The sequence below is a fragment of the Rhinolophus ferrumequinum genome, chromosome 9, assembly GCF_004115265.2.
Source record: "Rhinolophus ferrumequinum isolate MPI-CBG mRhiFer1 chromosome 9, mRhiFer1_v1.p, whole genome shotgun sequence".
NCBI classification, from domain to species: domain Eukaryota; kingdom Metazoa; phylum Chordata; class Mammalia; order Chiroptera; family Rhinolophidae; genus Rhinolophus; species Rhinolophus ferrumequinum.
Window position 1 is genome coordinate 9,971,990 of NC_046292.1, and position 18,332 is coordinate 9,990,321.

The following is an 18,332-nucleotide window of genomic DNA, read 5'->3' on the forward strand; positions in this document are numbered from 1 at the left end:
AGCCAGGCCTTGAGGAGGGGAGAAGTTTGTTACAAGAGCCAAGGATGAGGGACCCGGCCATTTTTACCAAACTTTGACGAAAGGCCCATTTCCATCTCTGTGCTCATTTGTCAGGTTCTCTGCCCCGGCCTTTAGTTCGAGAAATAGCACAGCATGGTCATTAGGGCTGATGCCTAGTCTAGCGGTAAAGAACATGAGCTTTGCAACCAGACAGATTTCTGAGTTGGGATCCCAGCTGTGCCACCTGACCCAGCTCTGTGACCTTAAACAAGCCAATGTACCTATCCTGACCTCTGTCTCTGAGGTGCAAAATGGAGAGAAGGCTAGCATTGCTCCCACTGGCTTGGCGAGAGAATTGGGTTAGCCGGGCTCAGTGCCAGGCCCAACGTCAACACCTGAACGGGAGCTGGAACCTTCAGGCAAAGCGCGGTGGCCCGGTGGCTGTGGGGTAGGTGCTCACAGACTTCTTTAGGTGGGAGAAGAGGACAAAGGCTGATTTGGACGGGAAAAGTCTGGAAATGGCCTTGAGGCAGAATTTGCAAGTTTGCACCTTCCAGGGTTTCAGGCCAGGGGGACTGGTCACTGCAGTCAGAGAGAAGCTAAAATTGAAGTACACCTGGGGGTAGGAGCTCACTGGATTTGTGGAGGTCAGTTCCAGTGTCCATTTTGCTCGTCTAGTTTCTGAAGGAGAGTGGTAGCTTGGAGTACTTAGCACATGGCAGGCGGCCTTTAAGTTTGTGGGGACGCTGGGTGCATTGGAAAACAGTACCTGACAAAAGCCATTTATCAGTTGCAAGGAATAGAAAAATGGCAACTCAAGCTGGCTTAAGATTGTATTGGCTCGTGCCCAGGGGTAGATGCTGGCTTTGGGTGTGGTGTGATCCAGGACGTGGGTATTATCTGAATCTAATCTTTGTCTTGTTGGCGCTCCCCTCTGGGTGGCAAGAAGGCTGCCAGCATCACCAGGCTCCACCCTCACAGCCATCCTTAAAGAGAGCAGCTCCTGGTCCAGACACTGACTCTGATTGGACTGACTTGGCTCATGTGACCGCCTTCTGAACCAATCACAGTGGCCAGGGCAAGTCAGTATTCTAATTGGCCAGACTGGGTCACATTTCCATCCCTGAACCACACTGGCCTTGAGAGTGGGCGACTCTCCAAAACAAAAGGATGGTGCTGTTTCAAAAAGACAGGAGACATAGATGTCAGCTGGACAGAAATATCTGTTGCCCCATCCAGGGGGGGTAAGGAGGAACTTTGAAAAGGTGGGATGAGCCAGCGTCCCAGAACAGTGGCTTTGAGGGTCAGCTTGACGAGAGGGTTAAGATTCCTTAGTGCACCAAGAACGTGTCCCAGGACAGCTGCTGTTAGCCCCCCTGACACAATGAAATGGCCCCAGCTCGCTGCTGCTAAGTCCCAGGGGAAACTGTTCAGTGAGGGCTGGAGGAAGCATCTGGCCAGGCCCAGAGGAGAGGCCAGTCCTTTCTAGCAAGCAGGTGGGCGTGGGCTCCTCAAGGCTACCAAGGAGTCCGGGGCATTAGGCCTTGGGACCAAGCTGTCATTGCTGCCATTGCCCATCACGGACTTGGCTGCCCAGGTGACAGGAGAGCGTCTGCTTCTCCTACCCCCAGCCAGATGGCGTATTTGGAGGTTCACATTCCCCCTGAGCTACAATCACCTGCTGAGTGATTTTTACAGACCGCTGAAGACCGAGGGGTTCCTACTGGCTGTCAGTGCTGTGGCGGCATTAAGCCATAGGTCCAGAAGGGCTGCCAGGGGCTGTCCTTCCTGGACTTGCAGACCAGTGGACACAGGAGGACTTCGAGTGACAAACTGCCATGTCATCGGGATCAGGCCAGGCCACCTGCAGGGACCACTATATAGCGCTGATCCTGTGCTTAGTTCTACCTGAGAATTCGGGAGCTGTGCGCCGGAGTTTTGCTATTTCTCAGCTTCCCCGGCATGTCTCGGTGTTTGAAGCTGTGACCGTCATCCCACCAGGGTAGGGGACTTGTCTCCATTGCTGGTGCCTGGCACACGATCGTTGCCAAGTCGCTGCTTGGTAAGGGGGTAGTGAAAGGACGCAGGTCCCTGTCCGTGCAGAGACTCGGATTGCCGGGGTGTGGAGCTGGGTGGGCACAGCTCTCACGTGGGACCTGTGGGCCCCCTGAGATCATGGAAGAGGATGAGCTTGACAGTAAGGGGCCCAAGGCGGGTCCGGCTAAAAGGTATGTTTATAGGCCAGCAGCTGCACTGGAACAGCCTCTGCTGGAAAGATGAAACAGCACCGAAAGGAAAAGACAATCACTGTGAAATGTGAGAAAAAGACAAAGGCTGTATCACCTGGTCCCTGCGATGCCCACCCCCACCTTACCTGTAATAAGAATTACCAGCCAGCTCTCCCAGGCCTAGGAGCGGCCTTGGGATCAATACGGCGAGGAGTGGCTGGGTGTTATTTGAGAATCTCCTCGTTTTTTGGTGAGTGCTAGTGTAGCTTCCTGTCCCCCCCAAGGCTTTAAGTGTCAGGGTCAGATAACAAAGGCCCAGGGAACATGGAACTCTCCAGCAAACCATAGTCCCAGTTCTTACGGGCCTGTTCCTGGCCTATTGGGTCTGTTTCCACGTGGAGTGGGGACTGGAGGAGGGATGGGAGGTAGCATGATGAACGGAAACAAAGGTGGTCCAAGAGGGCTGTTTCTAGCCTCTCACGCAGGGACCAGGCAGGAGGGGGGCAGCTGGGCCGGGCCTGAGGGGGCCACTGAGCTGAAGGAAGTGATGCAAGGGCTTGCCTCACCCTGCCCCGGGGGCCCAGGGTGGCCAGTGCAGGCCTGCCCCTGAGGCTGCTCTGCCCAGGCTAAGGTTCCCAGATTTCTCTCTCTACAGGCAAAAAATTATATTCAAGACCAACCTGGCAGAATTCCCTTTGGCAGCTCCAGTCATTTACAGAGCTTTGAGGAGCCTTCTGGGCTGGGGCTGGAGCTGGGGCTTAAATGGAGGGCTGCATTGCTGCTACTGCTTCTGCTGCCCTGGGCTATCCAGATCCAGCACCCTCAAGACCCACTCTTGGGTCGGCTTAGCAAAGAGGCCAAGTTTCTGTGACCTCTGGCCTTCAAGGCTAGGGAAAGGACACAAATGATGGTAACTGTCCAGGCGGGTCTGAGAGCTCCCTAAGAGGCAATACGAGGTTTTGCCTGCACTCTGGCTGCTGTACCCACAGGAGAAGGGGTATAATATCACTCAGTGGTTATAGGAAAAGGCTCTGCAGCCACACCACCTGGGTTTAACCACATGTTCCCTCCGTGCCTCAGTTTCCCCCTGTAAAGTGGGCGCTCCCCCTCGGTTATTGTAAGGATGGAGAATTAAGGCACGTGAAGACTTAGAACTATTCTGACATGCACAGTTGACTCAAAAAGCGTTACTGTTATCCCAGGATGATGATGAACAAATTGATCATGAACAAATTCAAGAACTGAGATGTGTATTTGAGACAAGCCTCCTCGCCATGTGCGACCCCCGCAGAAATGCAGGAGGATAGAGGAGGTACCCTTACACCATCGGTGAAGACCTGTACCCCTCTGCCCTGGGTTTATCAAGCGACCCCCTCCCTGACTCTGCCTTTTCAGGATTTCCTTCATCACTGGTCCCGGCTCCTTTGGACACATTAATACGTTCCGTCCTGTTACTGCTTAGACTTGGGGACTGGGAGCCCATGTCTGTCACAGTGATTTTGCTCAGATGAATCACTGTACTTCAGCCTTAATGTTTTCAACCTCCAAGGGCAGTCGTATCCTTAATTTTTAGAACAAGCGCCATCCTAGAGTACTGAGACCCCCACCTAGACCAGATTTGGCCTAAACCCAGTAACAATGAGAATAGTGGTCCTGGAAAAACACACTGTTCCCTAGTTTTCCCCAATTAAAATAAAAAGAATAGTGATCCTGGTGGTAGCGGGCCTTTTGAGTGTTCACGACCTACCAGGTGCTGCTGGACCAGTCCCTGGCTTCAGAGCCCCACAGACCTGGGCTTGATCCCACACCCCGCAATGTTACCAAGCCTAAGACGGGGTCACCGCAGGCCTTCAGGGGTGCTGTGAGGACTCACGGAGGTGAAGCTTATAATCCAGCGTGTGGCTCCAGCAGTTCAGTACTCAGAAAATGGTAGTGCCATCTGCCATCATTGCTGTGAGAAAGAGTCTCTGAACCAGAAGGGAACCATGGGATGGTTAAACGGAGTGTCATGTCATCTGAGAGTGAGTGACCTCCATTCAGCCGGGGCCAGTGTAGGACCCTTCTCCCCGTATTCGCTTTCTCTCCCAAAGGTGTGTGTTGCTTAAGTGAATGTCCTGGCGTTTCCTGGGCACGTGGGCCCTATGTTAGGAACGGAGGCCGTCCACAGAGCCTTCCAGATGGGCGGGGGTGGACCCGGCTCCCCTTCCACCGAGGCCCACCGGAGGCCTGGGGCCAGCGGGCTCTGTACCTGGATTTGGGGAGGGAAGAGCTATAAAAATGAGTTTTTAATGGAAAATCTGTAATTGGTCGCCACTGTATTTAGATTTTTTCTTCCCCTGGAGTATAACTTACATACAGTGACATACATGGGTCTTAAGTATGCAGTTTGAGTTCGGTGAGTTTTGACAGATGTGTGCCTGGCTATTTATCAAGGTGTCCATTCATGACAGACTGCCGGGGCCGGTCACTCTCATCCTGGACTCCCTGCCCTCACGCAGCCTGGCCTCCACTCAGAGTCCCCAGTGTTCTTCCATGTTCCCTCGCTCTCCAGACTGACTCAGCCTCCTCTGCCATGTAATCCACCCCCAGAGTGGGAGGCCCAGGGTCACCGAGGTCAGGGTTCTGTGGTTATTGAGGCTGGGGCCTTCCCTCGGAACATCCGGGAGGCTTGCCCTTTTCCGTAATGATGGTCATGACAGTTTGACCCCCATCTAGAACCTTCTGCAGTGTTTCCACTTGGATGATTGCTTTTTTGTAATGTTTACCACATGCCTGGGAGACTGGTCTTGGCTCCATTTTAGATAAGCTCAGAGGTCACTTGTTCAAAGGTCAAACCACTGGGAAATCTGGGAGCCAGGACTGAGCCCAGACCGGCTGACCCCAGTCCTGCCTGTCCCGCCTCTGCCTTGGCACCACCCTGGCATGCCTGCCAAGAGCCCGGCACTGGGCTAGGCCCTGGGTGTCTGGTGTGAGTAGAACAGAGCCCCTGCCCACGTGGAACAGACAGGCGGGCTCCATGCCCATGTCCTCCAGGAGCTGCCTGGACACTGGCCGCTGGTGGAGGGACTAAAGCACCATGCAGGGAGAGGCTGGCCCTCTGTGGCCCAACTCCACCGAGGGAAACAAGGGCAAATGCATACCCTGCTGGGGGGCATGCCTGCCTCCACAGTCATCCACCAAAGAGCCTGCTGAGACCCTGGGCTGCCTCTGTGTCACTCCCCTCCTGCAAGTCATACAGTGTCGGAGTTAAGACTGAGGGTGCGGGAGGAAGACCACCTGCCCACTTCAAACCCTGGCTCTGCTCTTTGCTCTGTGTGACCTTGCTCAAATCACCTAAATCCTGTGCCTCAACCTCTCCCTCTGTAAAATGGGGTGATGGTCCTAGGACCTATTTCACGAGATTATTGTGAGGATTAAACTATGTGAAGGCCTGTACAGTACGTATAACAGAGGCCAGAGCGCATAGTATGTGCTCAAGAAGTGTTAGGAAAGGAGCAGTTGTTACTGTGATACACAGTAAATGTAAGATGACGATGATGATGACGATGATTGAGACCTTGGCTTGGGAAGGCCGGGCTTACGAACCTGCAACTCACCAGGAGACCTTAGAGGTCCATCTGTGGCTCCCCCATTGCCTTGTTCCGGCCATTCTTAGGTGGTGCCTTACAGTCACAAAAAGTAACGTTCTTCCCTCTCTCCTTCATCTCCTGCTCCTGTGAGCTCACAAAACTTCAGCCTGGAAAAGGCTGGTCCCAACCCGGGGCCCCTTCTGAGGGCCGGGAGCAGTCAGCTCCCTTCTGTGGGATGTTGGTTCCTCCACAGTCCCCACTGCCTCCTGCTCCTGCTCCCTGGATTCCGCAAGACAGACCTGGACAGGTTGCTGGCCCTTCGCAGCCGTCTCAACTCAGACTCAGCCTGTAGTGTAGGCTGCAGTGGTGTGTTTTGCTGAACTGGTAAATCAGCAGGGAAATCAAAGGCTCTCCTGTGCCAGGCAGCCCTGCCCAGCTGGTGCTGTGCCAGGTCTTGATTGCTGAGCCGCGCCGCCCAGGCCCCAGGCTCTGTTCTCCCTCCTAGACGTGCTTTTTGCCCTGTGCATATTGCCTCCTTGTTATAAAGTGGCTGCAGCAGCGCCAGCCCAAGTCTACTTTCCAGCCAAGAAGGCAGGGAAGGGGCAAAGCCCTTTTTTCTTAAAAGGCAGCCCTCCTTGGGGACTTCGTCCTACACCTCACTGGCTAGAACTGGGGTCACCGGACAACCCTAGTTGCAAGGGAGGCTGACAAATGGCTTTTTTTTTTCAGTTATGTGTACAAAAAATACACACAAATGGCATTTTTAAGCACTAGGTACTCATTGTTCTCACTAACAAAAGAGAGGTGCTAGTGAAGGGCAGGGTCTGCCCCAGCTCCCTCTGCCACCTCTGAATAGCCGTGCTGCACCCCCTTGCCCTAGGGAAGAGGCCCCTGGGGCTTCCACTGCATGGCCTGTCTGCATGTGAGGGCAGCACCAGTGGTAACTGATGGCTTTCCCTGGGGCAGGAGAGCTGCTGTCTCCCTGGCAACACTTACTTCTGGCTTCCGCGGCCTAGGGAGCTCTGCTGAGTCTGTGGCTCTTTTGACAGCACTCCCCGCCGCCCCGCCTACCCCAGGTGCAAGGGCACCGGTTGCATAACATCAGCCAAAAGGTACATCATTGATCTTTCCTTTTTCTGTCCTTGGGCAAAGGCCAGGATGGTTTCTCCAGAAATGGTGGCTTCTTCCTCAGCAGCTCTCCTGCTTTTGGCAAAAGGCTCCCTCCATCCCTGTGGACCAGCGTGTGCTGCACCAGCAGCTTAACAAACACCACTTTCCTCCTTTTCCATCTCGTGCCCTCGAGACCAGCACTGACCAGAACCCCCGGCAGTGATGGGTGTGGTCTTTATGTGCACTTGAAATGCAGCTAGTGCAACAGAGGAACTGCGTTGTTCATTTTATTTCATTGACACTTAAATAGCCATGTGTGACCGGTGGCTGCCTTGCTGAGCAGTGTGGTTGTGTTCTTAGGCAAAGACCCTGTTCCCGCCAAGGGGGCTCTGCATCATTGTTAGCATTCACCCAGATTCAGAACGAGTGGGTCCTTCTAAGGGCGCTGATCATATGAAGACCCAGAGAGGGGCAGTGACTTGCCCAAGGTCTCACAGGTGCAACCCCTCAGAGTGCAGCAGAAATCCGTGTCTTCCAACTCCAGCTTCTTCATTGTTTCTGAGGATTGTGGTTGTTCCCCTGTTGTGCAGAGGGAAAGGGGGACCTGGGGTGTGGGTAAGATGGGGCGCCCTCAGTGCTCACTGTGCTGAACACAGTTAAGTGTATTACATATGTGTCTCATTTATTCCCATCACCCCCATTTTACAGGTGAGGCAACCGAGGCCAGGGAGGGGAAGTGCCTGTGTAATGTCCTGGAACCCATACACAGGCTGCAGTCTTGCGAGGCTCTCTGTGCTTGCAGCCCCAAAGTTGTCATGCATCTGTGCCCCTGGAAGGGTCCAGGGTGTTGAGATCTGGGTTGACACATCCAGCCAGGACAGGTGCAGTCAGTAAGCTTGTACAAGCCTCTCTCTTTCCATGGAGCTGTTTTTCCAGCCTGGTCTCCTAAGACTTGGCTCCTGCCCATGCCGCACCTGGTGCCCCACCCTCCTGCTTATTCAGGGCCTGATTCGAGGGGCGGGGCTTCAGCGTCAGGTACACCTGTTAGAAAGACAAGTGCAGGAAAAATCCTCCTTTGCCCAGAAGGGCACCCAGACCCCTCTTGCTCTCTGCTCTGACCTCAGAGCAGAGGTGCAGAGAAGACTGCGTGATCACCTTCCCGAGTTGCTCTGGCAGAGCCCTTCCTAACGATTGCCCCAGGGCACTGTGCCAGAATCCCTGTGGGATGGGAGTAGGGTTGCTGGCTAAAACACAGCACGCCCCATTAAATTTGAATTTCAGATAAACAACGAATACATTTTTAGTGTAAGTATGTCCCATGTGATATTTAGGACAGACTGAAAAAATGATTCGTTGTTTATCTGAAATTCAAATTTAATCATGCATCTGAGGTTTTCTGTTTGTCTTGCTTTGCTTTGCTGTGTTTGCTCAGTCTGGCAAGCCCGAACGGGCGGCATTCTCCCCGTGCAGTGTACATGACCACTGAGACCCGGGGAAATGACAGGGCTTGCACAAGGTCACGAGCAGGCCCTGACCAAGACTGGATGCCACACCAGTCTCTTGGTGTCCTTTGACGTCTGCGTAAACATAGTTAATAACCTCAGTGGCTTCCTTAGGACAGTTCCGGGGGGGGGACAAAAAAAAACCCAAACGAACTGAAACAAACCTGTCTTCCTTCCACCTGCCGGATATGTTAGCAGCCACTTACATTGTACTGTGAGATAGAGTTTTGGTGACAGTGAGTGGGAACAGGCCCTGGCAGGACGGGCAATTGGGGAGAAGAGATGAAGGAGAGAGTGTCTTAGTCCATTTGGGCTGCTATAACTAAAACACCATAGCCTGGGCAGCTTATAAACAACAGAAATTTGTTGCTTAAAGTTCTGGAGGCTGGCAAGTCCAAGATCAAGACACTGGCGGATTCGGTGTCTGGTGAGGGCCCTCTTCCTGGTTTGTAGACGGCTGTCTTTTTGCTGTGTCCTCACATGGTGGAAGGGGCAAGGGATCTCCCTGGGGTCTCTTATAAAGGGCACTAATTCCATTCCTGAGGGCTCCAACCTCATGACCTAATCACCTCCCAGAGGCTCCAACTCCAGATACACATTGGGGATTAACTTTCAACATATGAATTTTGAGGAGACACGAACATTCAGTCTGTGCCAGAGAGCAAGAGTGAAAATCCCAGAGTCTTGAGTACTGCTGGAAGTGGTAAGCCAGGGCTGGGACAAAGAGATGGTCAGGGTTAAGATCTTTTGTAATCTGACCCAGGCTACCCCTCCAGGCTTGGTCACTCAGGGACCTCTGGCTCTCCAGGCTCCTTACCTTTGCTCGTGCTGTTCCCTCTGCTTGTTGCTCTCCTGCCCCACCCCATCTTCCAAGGCCCATCCAATGTCCTTGTGCCCCAAGCAGATGCAGCCCCTTATTTTTTCATACTTGCTTGTGTGTGCTGCTTCTCCTCACTCACTGGAGGCTTCTTGAGGTGCAGGGTGTTCCCTGCTCATTTCTGGACCTGCTGTATAGGCAACCCGCAAATGTTTGCCTGGAATGAGAGCAGGGAGGGGCCGCAGAGGCAAACCTCCTACTTTGCAGTTTTCCTCAGACATTTGAGTCAGTCAGTGTCAGAGCAGCCGGGCACTCCCTGTGGATGGCCTGCCTCCAGGGTGCGGGTTTGGGATCCTTCCACCCACATTCACAGTAGGGTCTGACAGTGGTAGCCTGAGGACAGGACCTGTGTGCGACATTCACCCACGAGTCCCCAGTACCTGGAGCCGGTGTCGGGCATATGGCAGGTGCCTATAAACTCTTCTTGGGTGGATGGATGGGTGGAGGGAGTCATTCACCTGTCCTGTGTCGTCACACATTCTCGGGGGCACCTGAGACCCTGTAGGGAACAAGATGGAAGGGTAGGACCAGGCCTGCTCTCAGGGAACTGTGTACACCGGGCACAGAGGCCATAAACACGTGGGCCTCCCACAATAATGGGTTTTGTGCAGGTTGTCCAAAGTGCTGCCGAAATCAGACAGCAGGCAGGGGCCACTTTAGGTCTCTTGAGGTGACAATGGGGCTGTGACCGACTGACAGGAAGACCCCGTGGAGAACGAAAGGAAACCCTTCTGGGGAACCTGAGGAAGGATGACTGTGGCACCTTACAGAGCTGAAAGACCCTGGTGGCCTGAGGGAGGTGTCAGGGCTGCCCGGGCAGAAACAGCCAATGGGATGGGCGGCGAGGGAGGGTTTTCAGCGCAGGGCTAAGGGTGAAGCGCTCTGCATTTGAAGGGGCCCTCAGGCTTCTGTGGGGAGATTGGAAGTGGGTTAAGGAGGAGCTAGGAAGGCAGGGAGGCCTCACACCTGGACCCAGGCAGCCTCAGAGGAGGCAGTAAGAGGAGAACAGGGGGACGGGGGCCAGGGGCCAAACCACCTTTTCCCAGGGCCTCCGTTGGTGGGGGACATCCCATCCTCAAGGCCTCAGCCTGCCCCCCACCTGCCCCAGACCTGGCTTGGCCTCCAGGCCCAGGATCCCCGAGGCATGCAGAGGTGCCTAGGGAAATGGCAGCTGCTGCCTTACCGATGTTGAGTATATCCTGTGGACCAAGCCCCGTGTGAGGACGGCTTAATCCTGTGTCTCCTTGGAGCCACACAACCCAGTCAGAGTTAGACCCATTTTATAGATGAGGTGTGTGAGGCGCGGAGGAGAAGGAACTTACAACCACATGCCTGGTCTGTGGGGGAGCCCGATGGGAGACCCGGTACCTTGAAAGCTGTGTCCCAGCCAAGCCCGTCTGTGACCCTCACCGTGAGCACTGCACGCCTGCCTCCCATAACAGTGTGAGATGGGATGGTGAGAGATGGTCCTTGGAGGAGGTGGGCTGGCCTGTGTTATCATGAGGAGGTGGCCACAGGAAGAAGGGGCAAAGGGTGTTTCAGGTGGGGGACAGTGCACAGACCAAGGTCCTGAAGGTGGAAAGACCTTGGCATGTTGTAGAGAGAGGGACCCGTGTGGCGGGAGAGTGGGGAAGAGGGACAGAGTGGTGGGTGAGTTTAGTGGTATATCAGAAGCCAGACCCTCCGGGGCCTGCTGCAGTGAATATTTCAGAATCTCCTTTAATCCAGGGGGTGAGTATCCTAGGCACGAGTTTGTGCTCCCTTAGGGTTTCCTATTGCAAAGGTGTGTACAGCCTAATGAGGCCGCTTTACCCGCTGCTTCTAGCACCCTCTGCAGCTTGGCGTCTGTTGTTCCTCGAGTAAGCCGACCTGGGTGTGGGTGTGTCAATCACCCTGCAGGACTGAGCTGCCTTACAAACTCCGGTGGGACAAAGGTGCACCTTCTGAGGACCTTCCCAAAGCTCCCCGGGGCCTGAAGGATGCTGCATTCTCTGTGGCCTCATCCCTGGCCACTCGTGTGTGTAGGATTGGGTTTAAGTACCGCAGAAAATTCTGCCCATGGTGTCGCCATTTTTACTGCTCGTTAGGACCCGTTTTCCTGCACATTCAGGTGTAAATGCCGGTGTCCTGTCTCTGGGCTCCTGAAGGTTGTGTGTTTCATGAGACGTGCTGAATGTGTCTTCCTAGGGCTGTTTCCTGAATGTCAGACTGGGATCTCAGGCCCTGCTACTTACTACCTTTATGACTTTGTGGAGCTACTTAGTCTCTCCAGGACTCAACTTCCCAATCTGTGAAATGGGGGTTAGGACAGTACCTGCCTCAAGAGGTTTGGTAGGGTCAATGAGATAATGTGTAAAGCTTACCTGGGCTTGCTGCTGGCTCCCACCAGCTCTTCATTCTCTCTCCTGCCCTTCCCTTTGGAGGGAAGAAGACTCGGTCATGGGAGTGGTCTCTCTCAGTGCTGTGACTGCAGCCAGTGGAACTCTAGAGAATATGGTTGAGTGTGCGGGTCCCACCAGGCACACTCTGCAGGCTGGGCATGGGCCCAGGACCAGATCTGGGGCTCTTTGGAATAAGGTAGTGGCTTTGGGTTTTTGTTTTTTTTTTGCTTTTTGTCATACATGTAGCAAAGGCCCTGAAGGCAGAGCAAACAGGAAAAGCCAAAGCACCTTCAAACTGTCCCCAGAAAAAGTGAGCGAGCGTGAGCCAGCGTCCCCTTCCTCTAACCCTGTGCCCCTCTCCCCTAGTGCTCCTGCGGGAAGAAGTATCTCGGCTCCAGGAGGAAGTCCATCTTCTCCGGCAGATGAAGGAGATGTTGACGAAGGACCTGGAGGAGTCGCAGGGCGGCAAGTCCTCTGAGGTCCTCTCTGCCACCGAGCTCAGGGTGCAGCTGGCCCAGAAGGAACAGGAGCTAGCCAGAGCCAAAGAAGCCTTGCAGGGTGAGTGACAAATCTCCGGCGGTTCCCTCCCTTCTCTCGCCTGGGGCTCGGGCTCAGGCCACAGGGGCGCCGGGAGACAGGGTCTGGCCTCTGCAAGGGGAGTGATGTGGACACGGGTGTCTCCCTGCGCCCAGACTGCCGGCAGAGGCTGCCCTTTTTGCTTGTTGAGTGGAATGCTCTCTCTTGCAGGCGTGGGCACATATGTCATTTCCTCCTCCCATGTGACCATCACTTGTCCATCATGACCGGTCATGGGGCAGCTCCCTAGGAGCTATGAATGGCGGATGGGTGGGAATCTTAACCAGGAGGCTGACCTCCTCTTTCCCAGCACCCTCAGGGTCCTTCAGTACCTCCCCTCACTGGACGTTGTGTATGTACTAGATTCTCTGCTGGAGGAGCCATCAGTCGCTTGCACTTCACTCACTCTCACTGTGGCGGGCTCTCAGCGGAGAGCTTGGGTCCCTTCTCAAGTTGATTGGTCCAGAGGAACTCCCCTTGAAGAAGGGCAGCGTCTGGCACTGGGTGGGGGGAAGAGTTGGGAGAGAACGTGGTATAGGTGCCAGGTGGTCTGTTGCCCAGGTGGACCATGGACCTGTAACCACTGTGTGGCTGGTGTGTGTGGCCAGAAACTGCTGTAGGAAACAAGGAAACTAGTGGACCCATGTGTTCCGCCTGCTTGCCTTAGAGTTGACGTGGGACACAGCGGCTACCTACCCGTCTCACTAGGAGCCATCTGCCCACATCTGTGGGGTTGGGAGGGGTCTCAAAAGGGTATTTGAGAAAGGTTGGAAGCCATCCCCTGACAGTGCTTGGAGACCTGCAGCCTGAAACACAGGGGAAGAGAATAAACTTTTGGGTCTGCCTTAATTCCCGTGAGCTCACCTAGTGTCTTTGTTTCTCCCCTGGGCTGGGGCGGGGTGCGGGGGGAGGCAATAGAATTTGGCAACCTGCTTTCTGCTTACCGTTTACTAGAACGATATCTGAAGACTCTGTGTTTGAAGCTAAAGCAGGTTAATTACCTAGGTTGATTCTGGGCTGCTGTAGCAGAGACCCCAAAACAGAGGAGCTTAAAGAATCTGTTTCTCTCTCTCTTCTGTAACCATCCCAAGGAGTATTTCAGACTGGTGGCTGTCTCTGCTCCCTCCGTCTATGAGAGACCCAGAGAAAGAGCCAAATTCAAAGACCAGAGATTGATTCCCTTTTGCAGGAGCTTGATCGTGAGCTCATACCTGGCTGCAGGAAATGTCTTTTCTAGCTGGGGGGGTCCCTGTCCAGGCTTCAAGTCTAACTAGGGGTGGAGGGAGTGTATTTTGCTGGACAGTTAGTTGGCTCTGTCATGACGGGTTTCCCTGACCAGACCAGAAGTGACATGTGAGCAGCAGGACACTCGCACACTGGCTAAGCAGGCTGTCTATCCAGCACCCCACTAACCGTACCCCAGGAAGTCTGGGAAATGGCTTTGAGGGTGATTCCTTATCCAGGCGTTACAGCACCCCTTATGAGTTCTTTTCAGCAGGACATGATACCCTCAAAGGCAGGGAGATCCTTTCCTGTCGGTTTTGTTCCCAGTGGGACCACTCAGTGTTCTGGGTGGTCTCTTCAGGCTGCAGTGGGCAGGTGGTATGTGTTACGGTCCAGCTGACACCGCATAGTTGGGAAGTCACTGTGACAAACACGCGTGCTTTTTCCGTGCATCCATCCAGCAGTCTAGGCAGATCTGTGCAAGCCGCCCTCCCCTCCCAGCTTCCCAGGGGCCTCGTAACATCCCTTCGCTTCCCAAGATGGAGACCCAGACTCTCCCTTAGAAAGTGCCGCTGGGCTCGGGCTGTGTGAGCTGATGTCCTTTGGTCTCACTAAGCTTTGTGAGCCAATGGAGAGTTGGGACTGCCTCAGGAAGCAGCCAAATGCCATCTCACCCAGTGGTTACCTTTGCCAGTAATTATTCCAGGGACAGAGAAACCTGCCTCCCAGATCCTTAGTCAGGGAAAGAATTTTCACCCATATTCGCCCTTCGGGGACTGTGAGGGGTAGAAAAACCCTCCAGTGTTCCTGGGTGCAAAGGAACGGGCAGGGGAGGGAGCAGAGCTCATTTATTCCGTCTCCCCAGCTCCTGGGACAGACAGCCTGCACTCTCCATACCTCAGTTTCCTGACCTGAGTGATGGGACAGTAATGGTGAATCAGGTGAGGTGTTGTCTGTGAAGGTCATGGCTCAGGTCCTGCTCAGTGAAAGCCGACTCTTAGCATCCTTCTCCCTTTAGCCCACAGGGCACAGAGCTGCACAGGCATTTCTTCCTAACACTATGCTGTAAGATTGCGTCTCCATCATCAGAGGCCTTTGCAGGGACCCAGAAATCCACCTGATGGGTTGGCTCGTTGATGTAGGAACAATAATCTCATCAAAGGCAACTTGTTTTTTGTCAGTATTCATTGAAAGAAAGCATCATTGAGCACCTACTTTGTGCCAGCGCTGTTCGGAGCACTTGATCTGCCATTCACCCCAAGCCTTCTAGGAGGTATTAACCTCCTTTCCCACATGGAAACACCGGAGTGAAGCTCAGGGAAGTTAAGTGACTTGGCCAAGGTTGCAAAGCTGATTGGCAGCAGAGTCAGCAACTTTTTCCACTCCACCAACACACCTCCTCTCCCCTCTGGGAATAAAGTCAGCCTGAGTGAGAGAGATGGGACACCACTGTAGCTCAGTAACGGAGCCAGCAGACTCTGGAGTCAGATCTGGGCTTGAATCCCAGCTCTATCACTGACTAGCTGTGTGACTTAGGGCAGATCCCTTAACCTCTCTGAGCCATAGTTCCCTTGCTGACAGTAACCATAACAATACCTGTTTTTCTTATAATTGGGGCTAATAATAATAGCTCCTTCAGGGGGTTGTCATGAGGATTAAATGAGATGTAAGGTACTTGGCCCAGTGCCTAGTACCATTCGTGCGAATACTTGGTGATGACCAGATGAGAGGGGGCTTGGCAGACCTCCTGGGATCTGCTTGGTGTCCTGATTCCAGAAGTAGACCAGACCTTACAGCCCCTGAGCCCATCCCTGCTCAAGGTAGCCGTGTTCCTGGAAAGCAGTGAAGTGGGCACCTCCAGCCACCCGAGCCTGGCATTCTGCAAAGTCATAAATAAGACGCTTCCTCCCCAGCCACAGCACGTGGTGAGGAAATTGCAGACAGATGTGGGCAGAAGGAGGCTGGGGCATGAAAAGGGATTTATATGCCCATAATGAGGAGAACGGGAACAAATGCACAAGCCAAGTCGGTGGCAGATGTTGGGCGACACTTGTTAACAACCTGTGGTGGGAACATGCAAAGTCCCCCAAGACTTTCACTCTGGCAGGTTCTCACCCGCCCGCCCTCGGTCTTTGGTTTGAGGTTGGATGAGACCAGAATTTTCCAGCACGTGAGGGGTTAGGAACTCAAGCAAACACCCAGAACATCAGCCCATGATTCCAACATCAAAGCAATGAAAAGAATCTAGTTTGGGGAGAATGGGGTTTAGAAGGTTCCTTTGTTTCTGTGGGGTTGAGTCCGGGAATGTTTGGTTTAGGATTTGGGTTTTGCTGTGAATTTAAAGGCAGAAGCCCTGAATGATTGTTTAAGAAAGAATGGTGTGAGTGTGTGTAAACAAGCCCGAGTTCCTACATGACCCCGTCCTCACACATGTGGTGAGCTTGTAGCCCATGGGACCCCTTTGGGGTGTCTGTTGATTTCCCCAGGCCTCCTTCAGTTTCACTGATTACTCTAAGAATGAAGGTATTTCAGGAAAAACGATCATGAAAATTTGCTGCTTCCCATTTTTAATCACTTAACGGCAATGTCGAGTGTGTTCAGTATTTTCCCACAACAATAAATACCCTTAGAAAACATTGTTTTTAATGACTATATAATGTTCTACCAAATAGAGGCAAGGTAGTTTATTTAGCCACTTCCCAATTATTGGACATTTCAGTTTCCATTTTTTTCTTTTCGTGTTTGCCATTATATACCACTATGCTAAAGCGCTGTATTTATAAATCTGTTTTGGTGAGGACAGTATTTCTCAAACTTTCTGGTCTCTGGACCACTTTACATTCTTACAAAATTGAGGCTGCCAAAGAACTTTTGTTTATGTGGTTTAGATCTATTGGTATTTACTATTTTAGAAATTAAAACTGAAAACATGTCCAGATCTTCAATAATTTATTTTAAAATAACAGTAATAAACCCATCACATGTTAACAAAAATAAAATTATTTTTAGTGAAAAATAACTACTTTTTCCCAAACAAAAGGATGTGCATGAGAAGAGCGGCATTGTTTTACATTTTTGCAAAAACTTTTTAATGTCTGACTTCATAAAAGACTGCTGAGTTCTCCTCTCTGCTCCTTCAGTCAAGCTACTGTGATTTGTTGTTCAGGTTGAAAAAGAAAGGGGTATATTAATTGCTTTATTAGATAATTGTGGATATTTTTCTTTGATGCCACACTAAAGCTCACAAAATGGTAGTTTCTTAGAGGTTTGCCACAGTGTGGAATCTGAAACCTTATTTTTGTGATATGTTACAATGGACAGAGTTATTAGTCTAATTTGCACTTTGACTGGATTTTGTACTCACACATGATTTTTCAACATCTAACATTGATCACTTGGAAAATATTGGTTCACTGAGTGATGCAGATCTTCCAAATGTTGACATATTTCATTATCCAATATCAAAAAGTCACACGTGTTAACATTACCACTAATCTCATTTAAAAAGTCCAAGTATTGAGAAGCTGTTAAAGTCGTAGTGGCAGGTTGTGTTTGCCAAAATTCTAATTTTTGCTCCAAAGCTTAAGTTTTGTCATTGGCAGCAAATACTGTCAGCTGTTTCCCTAGAAGTAATAGGCTCACTTACTTAATTTGTTAATTTAGTTCAGTGGTTTGCCAGACACCATAATTTGTACATTAGTCATTCTTTCAAGTACGAATGGTGTTCTATGAAAAACTGGCTAGTTTAGCTAGCAACTCAAGCAGTCGTACAAATGTTTTTCCCAGAGGCAGCCATTATTTTTAGGTATGCAGCAAAAGAGCTTCAGCCATACTTCACATTTGATTAAAAGGCATGTCCTCAGGGATGAAGCTTTAATAAAATTAATCGTTTTTACTGCTTCATCAAGAATATTAAGTAGAACTGTCCCCTTTTTTATCAACTATGACTGCGTAGGTAAAGAACATAATGACTACTGATATGGTTTGGTACCCCTGCCATGGCTTCTTCTAAGATGTCAGCATTTTACCCAGCATTACTTTTGCACCAATAGGGCAAATAATAGCACGGTAAAAAAGGCAAATAACATCAGAGTACTATTACAAAAATAGTTTTCCTCTTGGACCCCCCCCGAAATGTTATTGGTGGCAGTGACAGCTAGCATTTTTGAGCCCTTTTTTATATGCCCCACACTGCAGAACTTTGTCTCATTTGATCCTCACAACAAGCTTATGAGGTGGGCTATGAATGTGCCAGGATTACACAGCAGTACCTGGTTAGGGCCGGGTTCAGACTTTAGCAGGGTGGCTCTAGTAGGGACAGAGGGTATTAACTGCAGGGGAAACCGCTTGAGCAAAGGCAAGAAGACCAGCCTATGTATGGGGGTAGAAAGGGACACCCCAGATGGAGGCTTTGCAGTAGTGGGGAGATGATCACGGTGAACCTCAAAGGCCACACCCAGAAGTTCAGGGACCATGGAGATTTTGAGCAGACGGAGGCAGTACGAGAAGTGGTGTATTTAGGATGTCTCCATGTCCCCATTTCCCTTTCGCACTCTCTGCTTGCCTTTTACAGCCTTGTTTCTCCTTCTAGCACGGGACGTACATGTGGTTATGTACATGTAGTTCTCGGATATGCCTATAAATCACCCCCCTTCTCTCCCCAAAGGGTCTTTGCATTGACTCTTCCTTCCTCCTGACGGTCGCTGTTCCTCTGAGTCCTAGTTCAGGTTCTGCTTTCTCAGGAACTTTCCTGGACCTTCTCTGCCCAATAGTTCAGGACCTATAGTTGGCAGACTCATGCCCTGTCACCCCCAAGATGTCCACATACTAATTCCTAGAATATGTGAATATGGTAGGTTACCTGG

At 51.8% G+C, this 18,332-nt stretch overlaps 1 protein-coding gene across 7 annotated transcripts in view; it reads left to right on the forward strand.

Annotated features, from left to right (window-relative positions):
- Positions 1-18,332, forward strand: part of KAZN (kazrin, periplakin interacting protein) — a 1,005,443-nt gene that overhangs the window by 873,417 nt on the left and 113,694 nt on the right. For all 7 annotated transcript variants that reach the window (XR_004423856.1, XM_033114228.1, XM_033114229.1 and 4 more), the window contains one exon: positions 12,034-12,225. Coding sequence is in view for 6 of the 7 variants with exons in the window: in XM_033114228.1 (XP_032970119.1) it covers positions 12,034-12,225 (192 nt within the window). In the remaining variant the exon portion in view is untranslated. The remainder of the gene's footprint in view (positions 1-12,033; positions 12,226-18,332) is intronic.